The 24062-nt window shown below is 42.4% G+C and overlaps 1 protein-coding gene across 2 annotated transcripts in view; it reads left to right on the forward strand.

The window, feature by feature from the left end:
* Positions 1-5622: 5622 nt before the first annotated feature.
* LOC104847254 (zinc finger protein 345-like) overlaps positions 5623-24062 on the forward strand; it is a 29301-nt gene continuing 10861 nt past the window's right edge. Inside the window, exons 1-4 of one of the 2 annotated variants that reach the window (XM_010602314.3) lie at positions 5623-5861; positions 18721-18967; positions 22190-22316; positions 23910-24060. In XM_010602314.3, coding sequence (XP_010600616.2) covers positions 18965-18967; positions 22190-22316; positions 23910-24060 — 281 coding nt within the window. In that variant the 5' untranslated portion in view covers positions 5623-5861; positions 18721-18964. Of the gene's footprint in view, positions 5862-18209; positions 18575-18720; positions 18968-22189; positions 22317-23909; positions 24061-24062 lie in introns of those variants that run through there. The other variant, XM_064277911.1, reaches the window with a different exon arrangement.

Consider the following 24062-nt stretch of genomic DNA (forward strand, 5'->3'; position numbering starts at 1 on the left):
ATTCTGACTAGTGGTGACCCTGGGAGTGCTGACAGAAGAAAGCTTCTGTTTTTGGTCTTGGTCGTGGTGCTCGTTACTTTGAATAGAAGTGAAATTTCGTTGAGCTTTTTGTATGACACTTTTTCATATGCATAATATACCTAAAAAAAAAGTTTTTTTAAGACCCATCTGGCACTACACTTTGTGCTTTTCCCTTACTTTTCTCCCAGTCTTCCTGCCTGGTATTTAGTATCTACAGGTATAGCGGGTATTCTGCGACTGTGAGGATGTGACAAGTGATGTATAGAAAAGTAAAACTTTAATTTGTCACACTTTTTGGTTGCACTTTTTATTACTTTCAATGTAATGCCATCCGTAACTAGATTAAAGGTTCATGGTATATTTTAGAATGCTTTTAGCATGTCACTTTAATAAAGGAGTACATGGAGAGTAAATATGGTTATATTCCATGTGTACTTTGTAATAATTAAACCATGTATACTATATATCCTTTATGACTGCTATACTGGAAGAAATTTCTTAACAAATTAGAAGAACTCCAGAGGAGTTATTTTTTTCGTGCTTAAGTGAGGACTTAGTGGGTTATTAAACCGTGTCTTCAACTAAAGGAAGTGACATATCTATTTCTAACGTCATTTTATGCATTATCAGCTGTATCATCATTTCCTACATTACTAGCTGGTAACCTTGCAGTCTCCAGTGACTGTCATGTCTCTTCAATGAATTGAAAGCTCCTTCTCTTTCCAATTTGTAAATATCTGTCATCTATTTGCATTTGAAATACCCCTCCCTGCCAGCAGCACTTTCTGATTTCCTGGAAGAAAGGTTTAAAAACTCGGCCATGCATGTTCTGCCATCTGCTAATCCCGGGGCTGGGGACCCTTAAAAATATGTTACAGAAAGCAGCTTAATCAAAGGAAAAACAGAGACAGAAAGAAATGTATACCTATGGAGTTTCATTTATCCCAGCTGTTCTGAAGGGCCAGTCTCCTCCAAGGTCATCATTTTCACAGTGGTAACATATATGTGAGAGACAATGGAGTGGGGAGGGGTTCACCTTGCTTCTACTAACTGGTGTCAGGTGTGGACATGAGCTGACCCACCAAGAAAACATTTGTGTACCATGTATTCCAGCACTATCATGAAAATGTCTCCTTCATTAAGAAAATAACTTAATGGCAATAATTCTAACTACCAACTAAAGCCTCGCTATTCCATGTGTGGTCCATGGAACAGCAGCACTAGCCCCACGTGGGGGCTTATCAGAAACGAAGTTTCTGGAGCCCCACCTCAGGCCTACAGAATTAGAATCTGCATTTTAACAAAATCTGCAGGTGATGTGTTTTTGTAAGAACGTTTGAGAGCCACTGGTCTAACTGATGGAAGAGTAAATAGGGCCAGAATTACCTTGAGGCAGTGGAAGGTAAAAGCAAAAATAAGAGTTTGGGGGCCATGAATAACCTGAATATTACAATGAATTTTGGCCCCCTAAAGATGAGAAATACATAAATCAATACATAGTATATCTGGGGTATTAATTTTAATAGGCGATTAGAGGACCCAAAAACCAAAACCCAGTGCTGTTGAGCCGATTCCGACTCATGATTAGAGGACAAAAACATCTAAAGCAGCCCCTTTACGGCAATAAAGAAAAGTTTAGAAACAGTGTTCTAGGGGTATGGAGGTACAGAAGGCTTTGGTGAACAGTAAGTGATACTAAACTGAGTTGATGGGTATTCATTATAATTGATAATCTTGGTATATCCTTGGTATACCATATTTTTAAGCAAATAATACGTGCCTTCTACTTTGGCTTGCTGACCGTGCCCTCCCCACACAAGGTATTTTCTTAAGTGCCACCATCCCAGTTTTTTTTAAGTGTCGCTGTGAAAAATAGTTTGTTTAGCAAGCTTATGAAAATACCTTGCAGTGGGAGGCTGTGGCTGGCAAACAAACGTAGAAGGCATGCATTATTTCCATAAAGATACGGTATCCTTACTGTATGGTATTATATCTCAAGATTACTATCTATTATATCTGAAGCACTTTGAAAATAAAGTTAATCCTTGTTAGAGACATTTTGGGGTAATTTTTTTGTATTGGTTTTATTTAACTTTGCATTACTTTTGTAATTCCTTATATCAGACTTATAAAAAAGATTGCGATAGTTTGAATGTGAATACCACTAGACTGGATCAAGATTTCCAGAACTCATGTGTAGAAAATGATCAGTTTACATACTGCTGTTGATCCTGAATTGCAAGGAATTGAAATTAACTACATGGGACTGAATGGACTAAAAGATTACTATGGTTACAGTTACTATACCAGAGTGAAGCTCTCAGAACACGAAGAGACAGAAAAATGTCATAAACTCACTGGTCTGTTGAATCCAGATAAAAAGCCAGGCCTATACTCTTAAACAACATAACAGAATAGAAAGCAAATAGGGAACCCAGGGCCTTAAAATGTGTACATCAATTCCTTGGTAAGATTGACTCATTTGTACAGAAAAAGAGGTCCTAAAGAAAACTCATTAACTTGCCAGAATATCAGATGGATAGATATCAGACCCTATGAGAAAACCTGAATACCTCAAAGAAGAAAGAAAAGAAACACAAATGGGAACTCATTTTCCCAGTGTGGAAGGAGAAATTGCAGGTGGGAACTCATTTTCCCAAAGTGATCCCTGAAATTCCAAATTGCTTCTAGTATACTTAGTTTATAGTGTTTTTGAATATGAAACCCAAACCAGGGTCCCAGTAGGTGGAGTTCGAGGCTCCCTTGTCAAGGATCCTATTCCCAGGGCCTGAAACTTTGCTCTACCCAAGTCAAAGAAAATTCCTAGCAGGGTTTTGTCAGTGATTCATTTTACAGTGTACATCCATTGTATGAGAGTTCCCCTGTGCTGATGGGCAGCCCGATGCTGTGGCTCATTCCAACATCAGTGTCTCCCTATTGGTAGCTTCCTAAAGATAGGCCTCCTCTCTGCTTCTTCAGGATAGGCTTCTCTTGGTCTCCTGAGGACAGGCTCCTCTTGTTCTCATCAGGACCAGCTCCTGTGGCCCTGCTGTCTATCACCAGTGACTGTAAATGGGCTCCAAAGCTTTGCTACTTTTTGTCCAGGTTGGTTGACATTTCCTGGATAAGCTGTAAACAACTTGTGGCTTGATACTTTTTCTCTGGTCCTGGGCTTTTCCCACACTAAAGCAGTAGAAACTTTTTAACTGATCAATAAGTTCCTAGTGCATGCCAACTCCAACACCTAGACCCTCTTGTCTGCCATACTTATGCCCTCTCTTACAGTTCCAACATGTTGTTGCTTTGTCCCTGGGTGTAATCACCTGTGTGGCCATACATCCAGGTGTGCTGTAGGATCCTCTGGCTCCTTTGAGTACTTTGTGTTTTTCTTTCCGCGATTGACAGAGTATTCCACAATACCCACAGACTCCCTTTGGAGGGAGATTAACACATGCATTCTATGGCCCACAGTTTTTTTTCTTTTTGAATTAACCTTGCATAACTTTAGATCCTCATCTTTCAGCCTCTTTTATACACACCTCAGGTCATAAAACATCTCTGGACGTGTGCACAGTAAAATGGAAAAACTGCTTCCCTTTTTCAGGGCTGTGTGGACAAGGTCACAGTAACTAATTATTCCTTCGTCTTTTACTCAAACTTTCCTCTCCTTTCTTTTCTCCGTTTCTAGAAAGGCATTACCATTTACCCTGTTATGTCAGAAAGGTGGAAATCAGGCATGTTACTTCTGTTTACCTCAGTCACTGCCCATTAAGTCTTCAAGTTCTGCTACTTGTACCTCCAAAACATAGTATTGTCTACTTCTGTAACAGATGTTCATCTCCCTCAATATTTGTTGTCACCTTGGACTTTGATCATAGAATTCCTGAGTTTCAGTTCTAAATCTGGTCGCCTAGGACCACCATTTTATTTCCCAGTAGTCCTTGCTACCAGATGGGACCATGTGACTGAGTTCTCTTCGATAAGCTCTAACTAAAAGTGTCATATGTAATTTCTAAGAAATCTCCTTAAAGGTAGACAACTTACCTCTCTAAGTATATTTGATTACTGAATTCCGCATTTCAGTTTATATTCGCATTTAAGACAACCCAGGCTTTTCTCTGTAGAGGGAATAAAGGACAGTCATGGCTAGATCCCAAACATCAGGGGGAACCACTCAACCACAGGCCCCGACTTAGAGCGCTTTAGGTTCTCGTAGGGAAGCCACCTCCTGAGCAGTGAGCATCCTGGAAGCGGAACTGAGCGTTCTGGGTGGGCAGCTGCGGACGTGGCAGTCGTGTTGTGGTGTGAGGGCTCTGTTCCTCAATGACCTGACGTTACCTCTAATCTGCTCCAATCTGGGCCAGACCCTTTGGCCTGGTCTACCACTGGTCGCTTACACACATGCACAGGCTTGCACACTAACTGGTGTCAGGGATGGACATCAGATCACACACCAAGAAGACATTTGTGCACCATGTATACCAGTGCCGTTAGGAAAATGTCTCTGAGGCCTCCGTGGGGATTTCTCCGCATTCCGTCGCGGTTCCTCTCCCTGCTCGCTGCCGCCAAGCCACAGCTTCTAATTTCGTTTTGGCTCTACCACACTTTGCTGCCCTAATCATTATTTGTATTTGTTGCCAGAATTCTGAGCATGCGCAGGACCTGAAGGCCTGTGTCCTCAGTCTGTCCTTAGACATGAACTTCACAACATGATTCAACATCTGGACCTCCAGATGTGGACATGGGAGAGCTAAGGGTGGAGAGTTCTGGGCACCAAAACCAACCCCCAGACGTCATCGGAATTAGAAAACTCCCCAACTGCCTCAGAGGGGGAGCAAGTGGCCTTATGGTTGCTAAACCCAGCTTTACTCCCTGTTTGCACAGACAATAAATTTCCACCTTGTTTCCCTTGGAACAGGTGGTGTGGCGTCCATCTTATTTCAATCGGCTAATAGGACAGGACAAGGGCCCTCGTTCGGTTATATCTCCTCCGTAAACAAAATAATTCAGTGGTAATAATTATAATCACCATCCAATGACTCTTGATTCCAAGTGTGGTCCATGGCTCAGCATCGCCAACACTACTTGATAGCTTATCAGAAATGCAGCTTTTAGGGTCCTACCGCAGACGTATAGAATCAGAATCTGCATTTTAGCAAGATTCCTATGTGACTTGTTTCAAGTGCAATCCAGTTTAGGAGCCACTGGTGTAACTGAAGAGTAAATAAGGCCATAATTATTGAGAATGAAATGTTGAAGCAAAAATAGGGTTTAGGGCTTAAAGTTTCCTGGATATTACAATCAACTGAGGCCTTCTAAGGACAATGATTACAAAAACTGACACACAGTATGTCTGGGGTATCAATTTTAATCTGTAATGTGGGGGAAAAAAGGGTCTAAAACAGTTCCTTTGGGGCAATAGAGAGGAAATAAGGACAACCCGGAACAGATCCCAGACACAACCAGGAACCAATGAACTCAACGCCCAAAGTTGGATCGTGCTGGGTTCCCGCACGGAAGCCCTCCGCTGAGGCACCCAGCGCGCCCGGAAGCGGAAGTGGGCATTCTGGGTCGGCAGCAGCGGTCGTGGTCCTCGTGCTCCTGTGTGAGGTCGGTGTGGCCCACCTGCTCTGCTGTCGGGTGAGCGCAGGTCGAGTCCCGGGTCTGAGGGCGCCGTGCCCGCTCCCCCGCCCTCCTGGTCTCTCTGCTCCCAGAGCCTCGGGCCTCCCTGGAGCCGGGGAGCCGCCGCCGCTTGTTTCCTGCGCGCCCCTGGCCCCGCGGCCGCAGCTGCTTCCTGGAGGCCGTGGAGGTGGGACCTGTGTGTGTCGGTGCGTGGACAGGTGAGGTGGTGGGCACCGTGGGAGCCGCGCACACCTGTGCTGTTCAGGGAGCGGGGAGACATGCAGGGTGCCGGGCCTCCCGGGCGCCGGGGTCGCTCCCTGCGTCTCCGTGCCCCGCCCCCACCGCCGGTTCACCCGCCGACCCCCGGTTCTCTTTTCTGTTTTGTTATGATTCAGACTCTTTGGCCTCATTTATTATCGCTCCTAACACACTTTCTCTCTCTCTCTCTCTCTCTCTCGCATTCTCTCTCTCTCTCGCATTCTCTCTCTCTCTCTCGCATTCTCTCTCTCTCTCACATTCTCTCTTTCTCTCTCGCATTCTCTCTCTCTCGCATTCTCTCTCTCACATTCTCTGTCTGTCTCTCTCACACTTTGTCTCACACTCTTTTATACTCACACTCTCTTTCTCTCACACCCTCACATTCTCTCACACTCTCTCTTGCACTCTTTCTCACGCTCTCTCTCACGTTCTCACACTCTTCTGTGAACACATACAACCGTTCATTGAGCTATTTCAGAAGGGCTGGGCAGCGTGCCAGGTACATTGTATAAAATACCGCATCTTTTATCCTCCAAACAACACTGGGAAGGAGGGAGCATTTGCAGCATTTTATAAAAGTAATATTCTTCAAGAAATTGCCCATGGACACAGATCTCGTAAGTGGCTGTGTCTGGGAGCGTATTGATCACAGTCTCCCTGCCTACAGTGGTTCCTCTTTGTTTTCTGTGCTTTATCAGGCAGGATTTTTGTTGAGTATTACTGGTCGTAGGGAAATGAAGATAGTGGTGATGAATATAACCTCCTCCTTTAATGGTTATATGTGTTTAGGACTGATAAACAATCAAGAATCATGAGTTGGAAATTGTACCGTCATTTACGACTGTGTTTATCCCGATTTTAGGATGAAAACATTTAGGACGAGGCATCTTTCGAGGAGTTTCTTTGGGTATAAGGAATGAATTTTTGTCATGATTGTGTGAGAAACAATATAGCCAATCTTGAATGTTCTGATATAAAGTGTGATGTTGCTGAACAGTCTGAATGCCAGCAAGGAAGGGTTTATAGAGCTCACACAGCCAGTGCGTGTGATCTGTGCTGAATTGGATGTTGTGAGTTTAATCATAATTTTAGCTATCAGAAGAGTAAATACTAAGAATGAGGGAAAAATGGGAGGCATGTGTAATGAAATTAATGCGAATGTTTCAGCAGATCCTAGAGGATGAGCCCCGTTACAGTTTCATTAAATGAACCTCATCTTTTGTAGTAATTATTTTGTAGAGTAAAAGAGCCAGGTACAGAGTCTCTCGATGGTGGAAAGTGTTTAGATTACTAGCTGAACAATAGGTGGCTTGAACTCACTGTCTTAAGCTGGGTTTTCTAGAGAAGCTAAACCAGTAAAGCATATAAATGTATATACAGAAAGAGATTTATGTCAAGGATATGGCTCACACTGCTGTAGATGCTGGAATGTCCCAAGTCTGTGGGTCAGGATATAGGCTTCCTCCTAATTAATGTAGCTGTAGTGGCTGGAGAACCCCAGATCAGCAGGTCAGTGAGCAGGGATCTTGCTCACAGTCTGCGAAGATCAACAAATCCCAAGATCAACAGGCAAGACTGCAGGCAAGCTGCTAGCTCAAGTTCCAAGAACCAGAATTCAGACGAACAGGAGCCAGGTGCAGGATCCAGGACAAGCACAGCTTGACCAGGACAAAGCCATAGAAGCTTTACAGACACATCCAGCTGTCATGAGAGACTGAGGTCCAGGGCTGGAGGGCTGGGGACCATTGTCTCTGGGGACATCTAGCTCAACTGGTATATTATAGTCAGTAATGAAAATGTTCTATATCCAACTGTGGTGAGTAGCAACTGAGCTCTTTAAGTCCTGTGAGTGGCAATGTAGGATACCACTACTGGTCCCATCCTGGCTGCCACAAAAAGGAACGAAGAACACCAAAGACACAAAGGAAAGATTAGTTCAGAGGACTAATGGATCGCAACTACTACAACCTCCACCAGACCGAACCCAGAACAAGACTGCTCGGGCAGAGATCACAATAGAGGGTCCTGGGGAGTGCGAGAGAAAAATGTACAACAAAATTAAAATTCACCGGAGGCGGGGGGGAAAGACAACGTTTCCTGTTCTAAAAGAGACTGGAGAAATCTCAAGAATATGGTTGACACCCTTTTAACTCAATATTGAAGGCACGCCTGAGGTTCACCTTTCAGCCAAAGATTAGACATGTTTACAGGGCCAACAATAACACATGTGAGGGATGTACTTCATAGTTGAACCATGTATACAAAACTGATGGGCACACTAGCCCAAAAGCATCAACGAGAAGGCAGGGACAGGAAAACTGGGTAAGTGGAAACTCAGAATCTGCGGTGGAGAAGGGAAGAGTGTTAACACATCGTGGGGTTGGCAACCAGTGTAGCAAAACAATTTATGTATTAACCGTTCAATGAGAAACTAATCTGCTCTGTAAGCTTTCACCTAAATCACATAGAAAAAGGGTAGAACAGTGTGATAGGGTGTTTTGGATGTACTCTTTTTGTAGTTTAGATGAAGTTTCATAGAACAAATTAGCCTCGCACCATACAGTTAGTACACACACTCTTGTATGACATTGGTTAACAACCCCACAGCATGTCAACACTCTCCCTTCTCAAGCCCAGCTTCCCTATTACCAGCTTTCCTGTCACTCCTGCTTTCCAGTCCCTGCCCTAGGGCTGGTGCACCCGTTTAATTTTGTTCCATGGACCTGTTCAATATTTGGCTGAAGGGTGAACCTCAGGAGTGACGTTACTACTGAGCTGAAAGGGTGTCTGGGGGCCATACTCTCAGGGTTTCTCCAGTCTCTGTCAGGCCAGCAAGTCTGGTCTGTCTTCTTGAGTTAGAATTTTGTTCTACATTTTTCTCCAGCTCTGTCCGGGACCATCTATTGTAATCTCTGTCAAAGCAGTCGGTGGTGGTAACCAGGCACCATATAGTTTTTTTTTTTCAGTAGCTTTTTTTTTTTAAACTTTTATTGAGCTTCAAGTGAACCTTTACAGATCAAGGCAGACTGTCACATATAAGTTTATATACACCTTACTCCGTATTCCCACTTGCTGTGCCCCTAATGAGTCAGCCCTTCCAGTCTCTCCTTTCATGACAATTTTGCCAGCTTCCAACTCTATCTTCCCATCCCCCCTCCAGACAGGAGATGCCAACACAGTCTCAAGTGTCCACCTGATGTAATTAGCTCACTTTTCATCAGCATCTCTCTCCTACCCACTGTCCAGTCCCTTTCATGTCTGATGAGTTGTCTTCGGGAATGGTTCCTGTCCTGTGCCAACAGAAGGTTTGGGGACCATGACCGCCGGGATTCCTCCAGTCTCAGTCAGACCATTAAGTATGGTCTTTTAATGAGAATTTGGGGTCTGCATCCCACTGATCTCCTGTTCCCTCAGGGGTTCTCTGTTGTGCTCCCTGTGAGGGCAGTCATCGATTGTGGCCGGGCACCAACTAGTTCTTCTGGTCTCAGGATGATGTAGGTCTCTGGTTCATGTGGCCCTTTCTGTCTCTTGGGCTCTCAGTTGTCGTGTGACCTTGGTGTTCTTCATTTTCCTTTGCTCCAGGTGGGTTGAGACCAATTGATGCATCTTAGATGGCCGCTTGTTAGCCTTTAAGACCCCAGACGCCACATTTCAAAGTGGGATGCAGAATGTTTTCATAATAGAATTATTTTGCCCATTGACTTAGAAGTCCCCTTAAACCATGGTCCCCAAACCCCCGCCATTGCTCTGCTGACCTTTCAAGCATTCATTTTATCCCGGAAACTTCTTTGCTTTTGGTCCAGTCCAGTTGAGCTGACCTTCCATGTATTGAGTATCGTCCTTCCCTTCACCTAAAGCAGTTCTTAGCTACTAATTAATCAGTAAAAAACCCTCTTCCACCCTCCCTCCCTCCCCTCCTCGTAACCACGAAAGTGTGTGTTCTTCTCAGTTTATACTATTTCTCAAGATCTTATAATAGTGGTCTTATACAATATTTGTCCTTTTGCCTCTGACTAATTTTGCTCAGCATAATGCCTTCCAGGTTCCTCCATGTTATGAAATGTTTCACAGATTCATCACTGTTCTTTATCGATGCGTAGGATTCCATTGTGTGAATATACCACAATTTATTTACCCATTCATCCATTGATGGACAACGTGGTTGCTTCCAGCTTTTTGCTATTGTAAACAGAGCTGCAATAAACATGGGTGTGCATATATCTGTGTGAAGGCTCTTATTTCTCTAGGGTATATTCCGAGGAGTGGGATTTCTGGGTTGTATGGTAGTTCTATTTCTGTTTAAGATAACGCCAGATAGATTTCCAAAGTGGTTGTACCATTTTACATTCCCACCAGCAGTGTATAAGAGTTCCAATCTCTCCGCAGCCTCTCCAACATTTATTATTTTGTGTTTTTTGGATTAATGCCAGGCTCGTTGGAGTGAGATGGAATCTCATCGTAGTTTTAATTTGCATTTATCTAATGGCTGATGATCTAGAGCATTTTCTCATGTATCTGTTAGCTGCTTGAATATCTTCTTTAGTGAAGTGTGTGTTCATATCCTTTGCCCACTTCTTGATTGGGTTGTTTGTCTTTATGTGGTTGAGTTTTGACAGAATCATATAAATTTTAGAGATCAGGTGCTGGTCGGAGATGTCATAGCTGAAAATTCTTTCCCAGTCTGTAGGTGGTCTTTTTACTCTTTTGGTGAAGTCTTTAGATGAGCATAGGTGTTTGATTTTTAGGAGCTCCCAGATTTTTAGGAGCTCCCAGTTATCTGGTTTCTCTTCGTCACTTTTGGTAATGTTTTGTATTCTGTTTATGCCTTGTGTTAGGGCTCCTAAGGTTGTCCCTATTTTTTCTTCCATGATCTTTATCGTTTTAGTCTTTATGTTTAGGTCTTTGATCCACTTGGAGTTAGTTTTTGTGCATGGTGTGAGGTATGGGTCCTGTTTCATTTTTTTGCAAATGGATATCCAGTTATGCCAGCACCATTTGTTAAAAAGACTATCTTTTCCCCAATTAACTGACACTGGTCCTTTGTCAAATATCAGCTGCTCATATGTGGATGGATTTATATCTGGGTTCTCAATTCTGTTCCACTGGTCTATGTGCCTGTTATTGTACCAGTACCAGGCTGTTTTGACTACTGTGGCTGTATAATAGGTTCTGAAATCAGGTAGAGTGAGGCCTCCCACTTTCTTCTTCTTTTTCAGTAATGCTTTGCTTATCCGAGGCTTCTTTCCCTTCCATATGAAGTTGGTGATTTGTTTCTCTATCATCTTAAAAAATGACATTGGAATTTGGATCGGAAGTGCATTGTATGTATAGATGGCTTTTGGTAGAATAGACATTTTTACTATGTTAAGTCTTCCTATCCATGAGCAAGGTATGTTTTTCCACTTAAGTATGTCCTTTTGAATTTCTTGTAGTAGAGCTTTGTAGTTTTCTTTATATAGGTCTTTTACATCCTTGGTAAGATTTATTCCTAAGTATTTTTCTTCTTGGGAGCTACCGTGAATGGTATTGATTTGGTGATTTCCTCTTCGATGTTCTTTTTCTTGATGTAGAGGAATCCAAGTGATTTTTGTATGTTTATCTTCTAACCTGAGACTCTGCCAAACTCTTCTATTAGTTTCAGTAGTTTTCTGGTGGATTCGTTTGGGTTTTCTGTGTATAAGATCATGTCATTTGCAAATAGAGATAATTTTACTTCTTCCTTGCCAATCCGGATGCCCTTTATTTCTTTTTCTCGCCTAATTGCCCTGGCTAGGACTTCTAGCACAATGTTGAATAAGAGCGGTCGTAAAGGGCATCCTTGTCTGGTTCCCGTTCTCAAGGGAAATGTTTTCAGGTTCTCTCCATTTAGAGTGATGTTGGCTGTTGGCTTAGATGCCCTTTATTAGGTTGAGGAATTTTCCTTCAGTTCCTATTTTGGTGAGAGTTTTTATCATAAATGGGTGTTGGACTTTGTCAAATGCCTTTTCTGCATCGATTGATAAGATCATGCGGTTTTTGTCTCTTGTTTTATTTATGTGGTGGATTACATTAATGGTTTTTCTGATATTAAACCAGCCTTGCATACCTGGTATAACTCCCACTTGATCATGGTGAATTATTTTTTTGATATGTTGTTGAATTCTCTTGGCTAGAATTTTGTTGAGGATTTTTGCATCTATGTTCATGAGGGATATAGGTCTGTAATTTTCTTTTTTTGTAATGTCTTTACCTGGTTTCGGTATCAGGGAGATGGTGGCTTCATAGAATGAGTTGGGTAGTATTCCGTCATTTTCTATGCTTCGAAATACCTTTAGTAGTAGTGGTGTTAACTCTTCTCTGAAAGTTTGGTAGAACCCTGCAGTGAAGCTGTCCGGGCCAGGGCTTTTTTTTGTTGGGAGATTTTTGATTACCGTTTCAATCTCTTTTTTTGTTATGGGTCTATTTAGTTGTTCTCCTTCTGAATGTGTTAGTTTAGGTCGGTAGTGTTTTTCCAGGAATTCATCCATTTCTTCTAGGTTTGCAAATTTGTTAGAGTACAATTTTTTGTAATAATCTGATATGATTCTTTTAATTTCAGTTGGATCGGTTGTGATGTGTCCCTTCTCGTTTCTTATTCGGGTTATTTGTTTCCTTTCCTGTATTTCTTTAGTCAGTCTAGCCACTGGTTTATCAATTTTGTTAATTTTTTCCAAGAACCAGCTTTTGGCTTTGTTAATTCTTTCAATTGTTTTTCTGTTCTCTAATTCATTTAGTTCAGCTCTAATTTTTATTATTTGTTTTCTTCTGGTGCCTGATGGATTCTTTGTTGCTCACTTTCTGTTTGTTCAAGTTGTAGGGACAGTTCTCTGATTTTGGCTCTTTCTTCTTTTTGTATGTGTGCATTTATCGATATAAATTGACCTCTGAGCACTGCTTTTGCTGTGTCCCAGAGGTTTTGATAGGAAGTATTTTCATTCTCGTTGCATTCTATGAAGTTCCTTATTCCCTCCTTGATGTCTTCTATAACCCAGTCTTTTTTCAGGAAGGTACTGTTCAGTTTCCAAGTATTTGATTTCTTTTCCCTAGTTTTTCTGTTATTGATTTCTAGTTTTATTGCCTTGTGGTCTCAGAAGATGCTTTGTAATATTTCGATGTTTTGGATTCTGCAGAGGTTTGTTTTATGACCTAATATGTGGTCTATTCTAGAGAATGTTCTATGTGCCCTAGAAAAAAAAGTATACTTTACAGCATTTGGGTGGAGAGTTCTGTATAAGTGAATGAGGTCAAGTTGGTTGATTGTTGTAAGCAGGTCTTCAGTGTCTCTATTGAGCTTCTTACTGGATGTCCTGTCCTTCTCCGAAAGTGGTGTGTTGAAGTCTCCTACTATAATTGCGGAGGTGTCTATCTCACTTTTCAGTTCTGTTAAAATTTGATTTATGTATCTTGCAGCCCTGTCATTGGGTTCATAAATATTTAATATGGTTATATCTTCCTGATCTATTGTCCGTTTTATCATTATATAGTGTCCTTCCTTATCCTTTTTGGTGGATTTAAGTCTAAAGTCTATTTTGTCAGAAATTAATATTGCTACTCCTTTTTTGCTTATTGTTTGCTTGATATATTTTTTTCCATCCTTTGAGTTTTAGTTTGTTTGTGTCTCTAAGTCTAAGGTGTGTGTCTTGTAGGCAGCATATAGACAGATGGTATTTCTTTATCCAGTCCGAGACTCTCTGTCTCTTTATTGGTGCATTTAGTCCATTTACATTCAGCGTAATTATAGATAAGTAAGTGTTTGTTTTTTTTTTAAGTGTTTAGTGGTGTCATTTTGATGCCTTTTTATGTGTGTTGTTGACAATTTCATTTTTCCACTTACTTTTTTGTGCTGAGATGTTTTTCTTTGTAAATTGTGAGATCCTCATTTTCATAGTATTTGACTTTATGTTTGTTGAGTCGTTACGTTTTTCTTGGCTTTTATTTTGAGTTATGGAGTTGTTATACCTCTTTGTGGTTACCTTAATATTTACCCCCATTTTTCTAAGTAAAAACCTAACTTGTATTATCCTATATCGTCTTGTATCCCTCTCCATATGGCAGTTCTGTGCCTCCTGTATTTAGTCCCTCTTTTTGATTATTGTGATCTTTTACATATCGACTTCATTGATTCCCTGTTTTGAGCATTTTTTTTTAATTAATCTTAATTTGTTTTTGTGATTTCCCTATTTGAGTTGATACCAGGATGTTCTGTTCTGTGACCATGTGTTGTGGTGGTTTCTGGTATTATTGGTTTTCTGACCAAACAATTTCCTTTAGTATTTCTTGTAGGTTTTGTTTGGTTTTTGCAAATTCTCTAAGCTTGTGTTTATCTGTAAATATCTTAATTTTGCCTTCATATTTCAGAGAGGGTTTTGCTGGATATATGATCCTTGGCTGGCAGTTTTTCTCCTTCAGTGCTCTGTGTATGTCGTCCCATTCCCTTCTTGCCTGCATGGTTTCTGCTGAGTAGTCTGAACTTATTCTTATTGATTCTCTCTTGAAGGAGACCTTTCTTTTATCCCTGGCTGCTTTTAAATTTTTTTCTTTATCTTTGGTTTTGGCAAGTTTGATGATAATATGTCTTGGTGTTTTTCTTTTTGGATCAGTCTTAAATGGGATTCGATGAGCATCTTGGATAGATATCCTTTCGTCTTTCATGATGTCAGGGAAGTTTTCTTTCAGCAGATCTTCAACTATTTTCTCTGTGTTTTCTGTCCTCCCTCCCTGTTCTGGGACTCCAGTCACACGCAAGTTATCCTTCTTGATAGAGTCCCAAATGATTCTTAGGGTTTGTTCATTTTTTTAAATTCTTTTATCTGATTTTTTTTCAGCTATGTTGGTGTTAATTCCCTGGTCCTCCAGATTTCCCAGTCTGCATTCTAATTGCTCGAGTCTGCTCCTCTGACTTCCTATTGCGTTGTCTAGTTCTGTAATTTTATTGTTAATCTTTTGGATTTCTGCTTGCTGTCTCTTTATGGATTCTTGCAACTTATTAATTTTTCCACTATGTTCTTGAATAATCTTTTTGAGTTCTTCAACTGTATTATCAGTGTGTTCCTTGGCTTTTTCTACAGTTTGCCCTGTTTCATTTCTGAGGTCATCCCTGATGTCTTGAAGCATTCTTATATCTGTATCTGATAATTCCAGGATTGTATCTTCATTTGGGAAAGATTTTGATTCTTTTGTTTGGGGGGGTTGGAGAAGGTGTCATGGTCTGCTTCTTTATGTGGTTTGATATCAGTTGCTGTCTCCTTGCCATCACTAAGATATAAAAAAAATTATTTGCTCACTGAGTCTTATCTTGTTTTGTTTTCTTTCAGTGTATGTGGATGGGCTACCAGATTGTGCTGTCTTGTTTGTTGCAGCCCTTGACTGACTTATGACCTATTACCAGCTGGTTTGGGCTGTTGCCAGATATATAGGCCTGAGTCTATTCACTATTCTTGAGTAGAATCTGATTTTGGGTCATCAAGTGTGTGCTGCACCCTAACACCTATCCACCTCGAGAAGTAGTGGTGGGAGTTGTGTGCACCAGATTCTATTAGCAGCTCAGGTTCACACTCCGGGGGGGCGGGTAGGATGCTGACAGGCTTCCCCCAAGTGTTAGTGAGGTAGGTGTGTCTCTATTCCTATAGCATCTTGGTAGGAGGGCTCTGCAGCTGTACCTTAGGCCCCCAGTGCAAATACTTCTACTGATTGGTAGGTGTCACCCTCCGTAGACCCCTAAGGCAAGAGGCTAGGTGGTCTGGGGGGAGCTTCAGCCCTCAGTTCCCTGTTGTCGGTCAGTTAGGGCTCTGTTGAATAAGCAGAGATATCAGACCTGGGGAACTTGTTTTTCCAGTAAATCCGCTAAAAAAAATGCAATCAGATCCCTATCAGAACTGCTTTTGCATTATAAGAGCCACCTTCTTCCCTGTAAGGATGAAAGCCCGAGATTTGGATCATCTATGCTTGGCTGGAGCTGGTTCTGTGTTTTTAGTGCAATTAGGGAAGGATTTTTGGTCCCTGGGTCTTTTGTGGTTGCTTCTCTCAGGCTGGAAGAATGGGCTAGGAAAAGACCAAAAAAAAAAAAAAAAAAGAAGGGGAAAGCAAAGCCACGGAGCCAGAGCTGTTCTCCCTCTGGCTCAGGAAATTCCAATGTTAATGAAGCCGCCTGGGAAGGGGAGGGGAGGGTTCAGAAAAACAGAGAGTAGCACCCCGGAATATAGCCAAAGTTGCTTATCTTGCTTGGGATGACTATTTTATCTGAGATTCCTGAGGGGCGTGTCGCCTATGTGTGCTGGCTGTGTGGAGATTGTCCCCGAGGATCTGGCCCACTGAAGCCGCGGTCACATCCTCCGCTGCCAGTCCAAAGCCCAGCGTCAAGGTTCCCCTGCTGGGACCCTGCATTCCCGGCTCCAAAATCAGTCGCTGCCTCCCGGGGACTTCTTGTCCCGCCAGCCGCGTGGCCGCGCCACTCCTGCGGAACGGCTGGGCCGCCTCCCGGGGTTAGTTCAGGGGAGTAGGGCTGCGCTCCGTGTTTGCGCCGTGACCAGATGCCGCGTTCAGCTCCCCTGTGCCCAGTCCAGAGCCCGGCGCCAAGGTTCCCCGGCTGGGACGCTGCATTCCCGGCTCCAAAACCAGTCACTGCCTCCCCAGGACTTCTCCTCCCACCAGCCGCGTGGCTGTGCCGCCCGCGCGGATGGCTGGGCCCCCTCCCGGGGTCAGTTCAGGAGGCTAGGGCTGTGCCCCGTGTTTGTGCCGTCACAGATGTCATGTTCAGCTCCCCTGCGCCCAGTCCTAAGCCTGGCGCCAAGGTTACCTGACGGGGTCGCTGGCTCCAGGCTCTGAAAACAGTCGCTGCTTCCCCGTAGTTGTTCATTCTCCGTCTCTGTCACTCAGGTCAACTCTTTAAATCTGTGTTTGTTGTTCAGGGTTCGTAGATTGTCATGTATGTGATTGATTCACTTGTTTTTCCGAGTCTTTGTTGCAAGAGGGATCCGAGGTAGCGTCTACCTAGTCAGCCATCTTGGCCCCCTCCTCTCACACCATATAGTTTTGCTGGACTGTCTGGTAGAGGCTGTGGTAGTTGTGGTCCATTAGTCCTTTGGGGTAATCTTTGTCTCGTGTCTTTGGTTTTCTTTATTCTCCCTTGCTGCAGGTGGGGTGAGAACAGTGGAGTATCCTAGATGGTCGCTCACAAGCTTTTAAGATCCCAGATGCTAGTCACCGAAGTAGAACATAGAACATTTTCTTTATACACTCTGTTATGCCAGCTGAGCTAGATGTTCCCCGAGTCTATGGTCCCCACAGCCTCAGCCCAGCAATTTGGTCCTTCAGGGAGTTTGTTTCTATAGAGCTTCCATGACCTTGCTTTGAACAAGTTTTGACACAGTTTTTGGGGGGACACAATTCAGTGATGATCGAAGCAGAGAAAGTGTGGGTGGGGGGTATTACATGATACAGATTGGAGGAGGCAATGGCAGCAGATGATTTAGAGCCATGTTGACTACTCTGGACTCTTCGAAGACCAGTGGACAACCACTGATGGGTATTCAGCAGTTATTGTGCCGCAGATAGATTTTGGAAATGATGGAAGGCTGTCAGGCAGGAGCTTGTGGGTAAGTTAAGGAAGACTGTGAGGAGGCGTAGACATGGAGATGGGTTCTGAATCAGGTAGATGGTGCAGCGATGTGATGTAGATGTAGATTGTTCAAAGGGCATTCATTGATAGAATGCCCAGAGCTGGGGTTGCAGGGTACAGATCAATGAATGCTACTCATACTTGAATATCAGTGTGGATAACCTGGGCATCTTGTTAAAATATGGATTTTGATTGAGGAATTTTAAGGTGAGGCTGAACAAGCTATTAGTTTGTGCTGGAAGTAATAAGTCTACAAATAAGAATGTGAATTAAAGTTGGTGCTTTTAGAGAAAATAATAAAAAAAAAAGATAACACTGTAAGAAGTGACAGTGGTATAAAGAATATGTGAGGAAGAGAACACTGACTCTGAGACCAAGAAATGAAAGAATAGGAGCCAACCTGGAGGGGAACAGGGTGGAAAGAAATGGGGACAGAGGCGGGAGATGGCTTCTTTGAGAAGACTTTATAATTTTCTGATTTATTTGCTGATCGAATTATTACAAGGTTGAAAAACAAAGTGTTTAGGGATTCTCCTAGATGTCTTAGAACTTTAGGGATTCCTGGTGGTGTGGTTTGAGAACAATGGGAAAAGGAAAAAAATAAAACCTCAAAAGGAAGAAATGTTAGTTGCAAAAGCAAAAAAAAAAAAAAAAAAAAAAATTCCATCATATATTACAATAACTATAAAAGGAATGAAAAAATTTTTTAACAGCAAAATAGGACTTTAATTGCACATAATTAAAAATCAATGAACCATGATGGGTTCATTGACAAAACTTGAAAAACATGTTCTTCCTGAAAGTTCAACCAAGTCAATACCAAATAACTGTGTGTGTGTGTTGATCTATAAGGGATAGAGTTACATAGGTGAACCCACAACTTCAACATTGGACCCCTGACTCCCTGAAGAAAATCAGGTTCAAGTTTTGCAGCCTGGCCAGGCCTGGTTACTTCTCATGTCCTGGGATAGGTAAATTCCTCCATCTGTGACCTTGTTGCAGAAAGAAGAGGCCCATGGAGCTGCCTGAAGAATGCAGGTGTGTGCTCTGGGGATGGAGCCTGTTCTGCCTTCAGTGTAAAGGCCCTCAGGGTGGAGCATTGCCCTGAGCCTGGGAGGAGGCCAAAGACCTGTCACTCCCTGCCTCCTCAACAGTGTTTCCTCTACATCCTTCTTCTATTTCAGGTCTCAGTTGTGTTGCAGGGAGAAGTAGTCCAGTCCAGGCAGCTGGGGACCTCGGGCGACCATCTTGCACATTCCTCAATCACAAGGAAGGATTTCAACTGCTCTGGCTGGTGTGTGGACCAGACATTATTCATCTTCCTCCAGACTGCCCAGTGTGCTGCTTCCACTCCTGTCCCTCTTCCCAAAGTGGCTTCTTGGGCTCAGAGACGACATTCCCTTAGACTTCCAGAAGCTGGAGAAGGAAATGGTGAGTTGTACAGAGAATTGGGTTATCTGTATCATAAGTGGGTGACGCTGGATATGAACTGCTGGGGAGGCAGCTGTGTGCTGCGGGGCTGTGGTTCCTCAGTGAAGAGGAAAGGTGGCAGAGGAGGCCAAGGAACTGAGGCTTAAGAGGCACCCTGAGGCCCTGCTCACTGTCACTGGACCCTTCCCCTCTACATATGTGGCTTTTCAGGATTTAGATGTCCTGGTCACCTTCCTTATGTGACTCTCAGAGCTGGCACCATGGGGCATTAACATCTCCACCCTGGGCTTTGGTGCTCTGTGTTGAATGACAAGAGTCTCCTGATCAGAGTCTGAAGACAGAGCAGCTCTGGCTGTGGAGGCTAAACCCTGCCATCCAGAGCCATCCTTGTCCCATCTCTCTGATGAGTGTTCTTCACCACCCCCTTCCCCCTGACCCTGCCACACCCAGACACTTCACTGGTTTTCCTTCTTTAGAGAACCCAGACTAAGACCATATAGTCTTTATTTTCATGGTCTTTTCTTTCTACTGTGTTTATGCTGCTTTGGGTTTTTTTTTTTTTTTTTGCAGTTTCCCATATTTAGCCTACTTTAATATCCTTTTCTGGATGTAAGTAGTGTATCTGCCCTTTCCTGGACATGAAGGTTAGTAGAGACCTTTGACTCCTGTGCCTCTACGTTAGCCCTTGTTGAAGTCGACAGACAAGCATGTGAAATGTACATGAGTATTTGCAAAGTCATTATAGAGCCCTTACAAGTTTTTGGGATTGAAACTACGATCTTTTTTTCCCTCGTCAAGCCAGGTTTCAGTAGTTAATGTTTTCTAATACGAGTATCTTGTATTCTGTGCTAACTTATTAAAAATAAATATCCTTGCGTTACTTGCAGCTTATCCCTTACTCTGCTGCATTTTATTTAGAATGTATCACCACATGACAGTATGTATTTATGTTTATATACATATACAGATATACTAGTACATACATAAAATACAGTCCACACTCAAAAAACTGATGATCCGTGTTCACCTGGATATTTCTGTTTGGTTCACTGCTATACCTGCTTTCCTAATATGAAGCCAGCTCAGTGTCATATGACCTAAATCAGTTTTAGTAAATGAAGGTAGTGACAGTTCACGGTCTGGGGGAAAGGGATTTTCCAGGAGAAGTAGCTCTGAGTTGTGTGAATTGAATAGGATGTTTCTTTTGTCTCCTCTCCCTATTATCCAGCAGGGGTCTAGATCATCCGTAGTGTTATTGGAGAATAACAGCCAGAATAAGAGCAAAAGTGTATGCATTTGAATAGAAATGGGGGTGTCAGGAACTTAGGCTTCAAAAGTAAATTGACTTACCTTCTCACTCTGGCTCAGCAACGTTCATGTGGGCAGCATTGAGTGTATGATTGATTAGCTCTACTCAGTTATGAAGTGCCTTACGAGAGTCATGTGTTATAAATGAACAGTGTGTTGAAAACTTTTTGCAAACCCTTTCATAAATCGTAGTTGCTCAATACATGGAACATTTTATCATTATCCTATTGTGTAATGAACATTAGCATTTTGATGACTTTAAAATATATAATCTGGCCACTGCTGTGGAGGAGACTTGGATTTTGGCTCTAGCTCAAAGTTTGTTGTAACCCCATCATTCCAGGATTGATTAGAGGTGACATAGACGGCTCAATTCACTACTTCTCTGACAAGAGGAGTCTTCTTACTCTAAAGCTGCCCTGTTTTAGTAATGAAAGTGTTCTTTAGCAGACTCTACTCACGACATGAAGAATCCAGTTCATTGGTGCTGCGTCACAGAGGTCACCCTTAGAGACCAGGGAATTCCAGTGATCAGCGTTCAGGCAGTCATGGTTATGTGCCTCCCATGGTCTGCTAATACAAGAGAATTTTGGGGTGGAGCCTCTAAAGGGCTGGAGTTTCCCCCCTGTTTCCTAGACTTCATGAGCAGTTTAACAGATAAAATGTCTCCACTTCAACTGACATACAAAATAAATTTTTTAATGGAAAAAATGACATATTACATTTCCAGTTCTACCATATTTATATGTATAGCTTGATGACATTGATTATGTTTATCGTGTTGTGCAGTCCTTTCAAAATGGAAATGGCATCCTCTTGGTCATAATACTCAAGGTCATGGTGTTCTTGTCTCTGCAGAGGTTGTACTCTTTGTCATCTTATACCAGTAGACTTTTATTTATTTATTTATTTGTTGTGCTTTAGGTAAAAGTTTACAGATCAAGTCTCTCTCATACAAAAAGCCATACACACCCCACCGTGTACTTCCGGCTGCTCTCCCCTTAATGAGACAGCACATTCCTCCTCTCCACACTGTACATCAGTAGACTGTTTTTGTGTGAGGGTGTATGAGTTTTTGTTTGTTGAGGGGAGCAGTCAGTAATAACTGGTGTACCATTGCATCACATCTTGAAATTTGAGAATTGTGGAACAATTTGGACTCTCCTATTTCTTGTCTCAACTGAGCTCTTTGTAAGTTTTTTTTTAACTTTCGCCTGGCTTTATGAAAGAGACCAAGAGGATGAAAAAACAACTGATTTTTTGAAAAATAGGTGACTGACATGTAAAAATTCAGTTTTCCAAAAGAGTCTTTTTTCAGCCAGTAGATCTGTCACCTCCTGATCTCCTGGAGTTTTAAGAAAATGTAACCAACTCAGGGCCTTGGGTTACCAGTTTATTTGTGTGGACACTTGGTCCTCCCATGGCTGTGAGGGACAAAAGTAAAAATGCCGTTCTACGTTTCCCAGTTGCTAATAACTCCTCCTGCCTTAATCAGTGCTTTATGGGTTGTTGAGTGTTCCAGTGGGTCTTATGGAAGAAGGTGTAATAGTTTGTTCACAAGGAAGTGATAATGTGAATGAGAGCATTTCTCTAATTTCTGTTGTGGTTCCTAACTGTTCTAGACCATAAAGAGAGAGGAATAAGATGGTAATTGGTTTCAGTTAAACTGTGGAGAGATTTTTTTAGGGTGATGAAAGTCTGTGAGCCAAGATGCAATCAGTGAAGAAGTGAATGTAGTTAGTGAAGGGACAGGACTGATAGCTATACCCTAGGGTAGACCTGGGTAGAACACAGAACCTAGTATCAAATCCCCATGAATTCTCAGTTATCCGAGGCTGTCAGCCTCGCCCGTCATACTTGTATACATTGGAGAACATGGTACCTTGCTGACCCATAATGTGTGGAATGTTTTAGGACTCAGTGGTCATTGAGGATGTGGCTGTGGTCTTTAGCCATGAAGAGTGGGCTTTGCTGGATCTTGCTAAGAGGAAACTCTACAGAGATGTGATGATGGAAACTCTCAAAAACCTGGCCTTAGTAGGTAAGAATGGCATCATTTTCTGTTTTTTTTTATTTTTTATTCTTTAGCAAACAAAAATACTTAATTCATCAACTTTGTCCCAGTATTGCAGCTGAGCAATGGGAGTAAATTGTGAAACAAAACAGGAATGATCCCTTAGTGTATGGAGCTCACATACCAGGGCTTCCCCTTGAACATAAAAGCTCTGTGTATTAAAGTGAATTTTCGTTTTTCTTGTGATTTAAAGCCCTGAGGATCTTTTAAGTGTTGTAACTGCAAGTATTGGCTTCAGGGGTCCCTTTGGGTCACTGAGAGGTTTGTGGTTTGGGACCTTGTAGAGAGTTTTACCATGTTTGTTACAAGTTTGACAGAATTATTTTGTTGTTAGTAAACTGACACCTGTCCATCTTCAGAGACCATTACGAGCCAAGTATTGGGTTGGTCTGTGTCTAGGAGATGCTCATTGCTCTTCACTGTCCTCCCTCATGATACGGATTTCTCCATGAGCACCATGTGTGCTCTACCTATTTGTTTTCGCAGAAAAGCAAGGCAAAGATCTGAGGACAGTGGAGTAAGCCTTAGGACTCATCCAGGGCCACTGTGTTGGGAAGCACCAGGACAGCAAGAACTCTCTGAAGGACCAGGCTTGCATGGAAGGAATTACACTTGAATTAGTCAGCTAGAAAAAAGTCTCTTTTAGGTTGAGATACAACTTTGCTGATACCTGAGCTTACCTTTCTGACTGTAGCAATTCTCTCACACCTGTGATTGTATAGACCCTTTTTCTCTTTTAATATTCCAAATGTACTGTGTCCAATGTCTTCTTAGCTCTCTTAATAACACCTGTTTATGTCACCATCACTCTCAATCCCTGGTCTTAGTTATCTAGCAGAAATACCACAAGTTAGATGGCTTTAACAAATGGTCATTTATTCTCTCGTAGCTTGGGAAGGTAGGAGTTCGAATTCCAGGTGCCAGCTCTAGGGGAATGCTTTCTGTCTAGCAGCTCTGGGGAAGGTCGTTGTATCCTTTCAACATCGGTGGGCCCCACATTCCTTAGAGATCTGCATGTGTTCTGGCATCAATCTTACCCTGGGTCTAGGAGGTGCAGGGACCCCGGGTCCACAGGATGTGCTCCGCTCCCAGCTCTTCTTTCTTGCTGGTAGTCGGGTTCCCCCCACAGTTGTTCGTTTATCTCCACATTTATCTCTTATAAGATAAAAGGTATAACTGGATAAAGGGTGGTGTATCCCTTCCTAATCCTCATTATCGTAACCTTATCATGCTTCAGTAACATAGCTCACTCCAAATACAACTGTAAGCACAGGCTTAGAAGCTAGGATTTACAACATGGAATTCCAACAAATCAGAAAAAGGAGGAAAGCCACGATACTGGGAATCACGGCCTAAGTTGACATGAATTTTGGGTGGACACTAGTCAATCCACAACAGTCCTTTCAGAATTTTTTCCTAATTAATTGCTTTTTGACCGGTACCAAAGTGCTCAGAGAAATGTTGCTAAGCCTTTCTTTGTTCACTACAGATTTTTTACCCTTAATTCCTTTTTTTTTGTTTGTTTTATATGGTGAACCTCAACTTTAATTATTGGGTCAGCTTTGCGAAACCTTAATGATGGAGAAAAGTTATCCAGTGAAAATATAATTGTGTGGTTCGTGAAGGGTAACATCTGGTCCTGTATGCTAGGAGAAATCTCTGAATCACATGGCTATAAAGATCTGCCTAAAAACAAGGGGAGTCATTGGAGGT

Source organism: Loxodonta africana, chromosome X, assembly GCF_030014295.1.
Source record: "Loxodonta africana isolate mLoxAfr1 chromosome X, mLoxAfr1.hap2, whole genome shotgun sequence".
In the NCBI taxonomy this organism is placed as follows: Eukaryota; Metazoa; Chordata; class Mammalia; order Proboscidea; family Elephantidae; genus Loxodonta; species Loxodonta africana.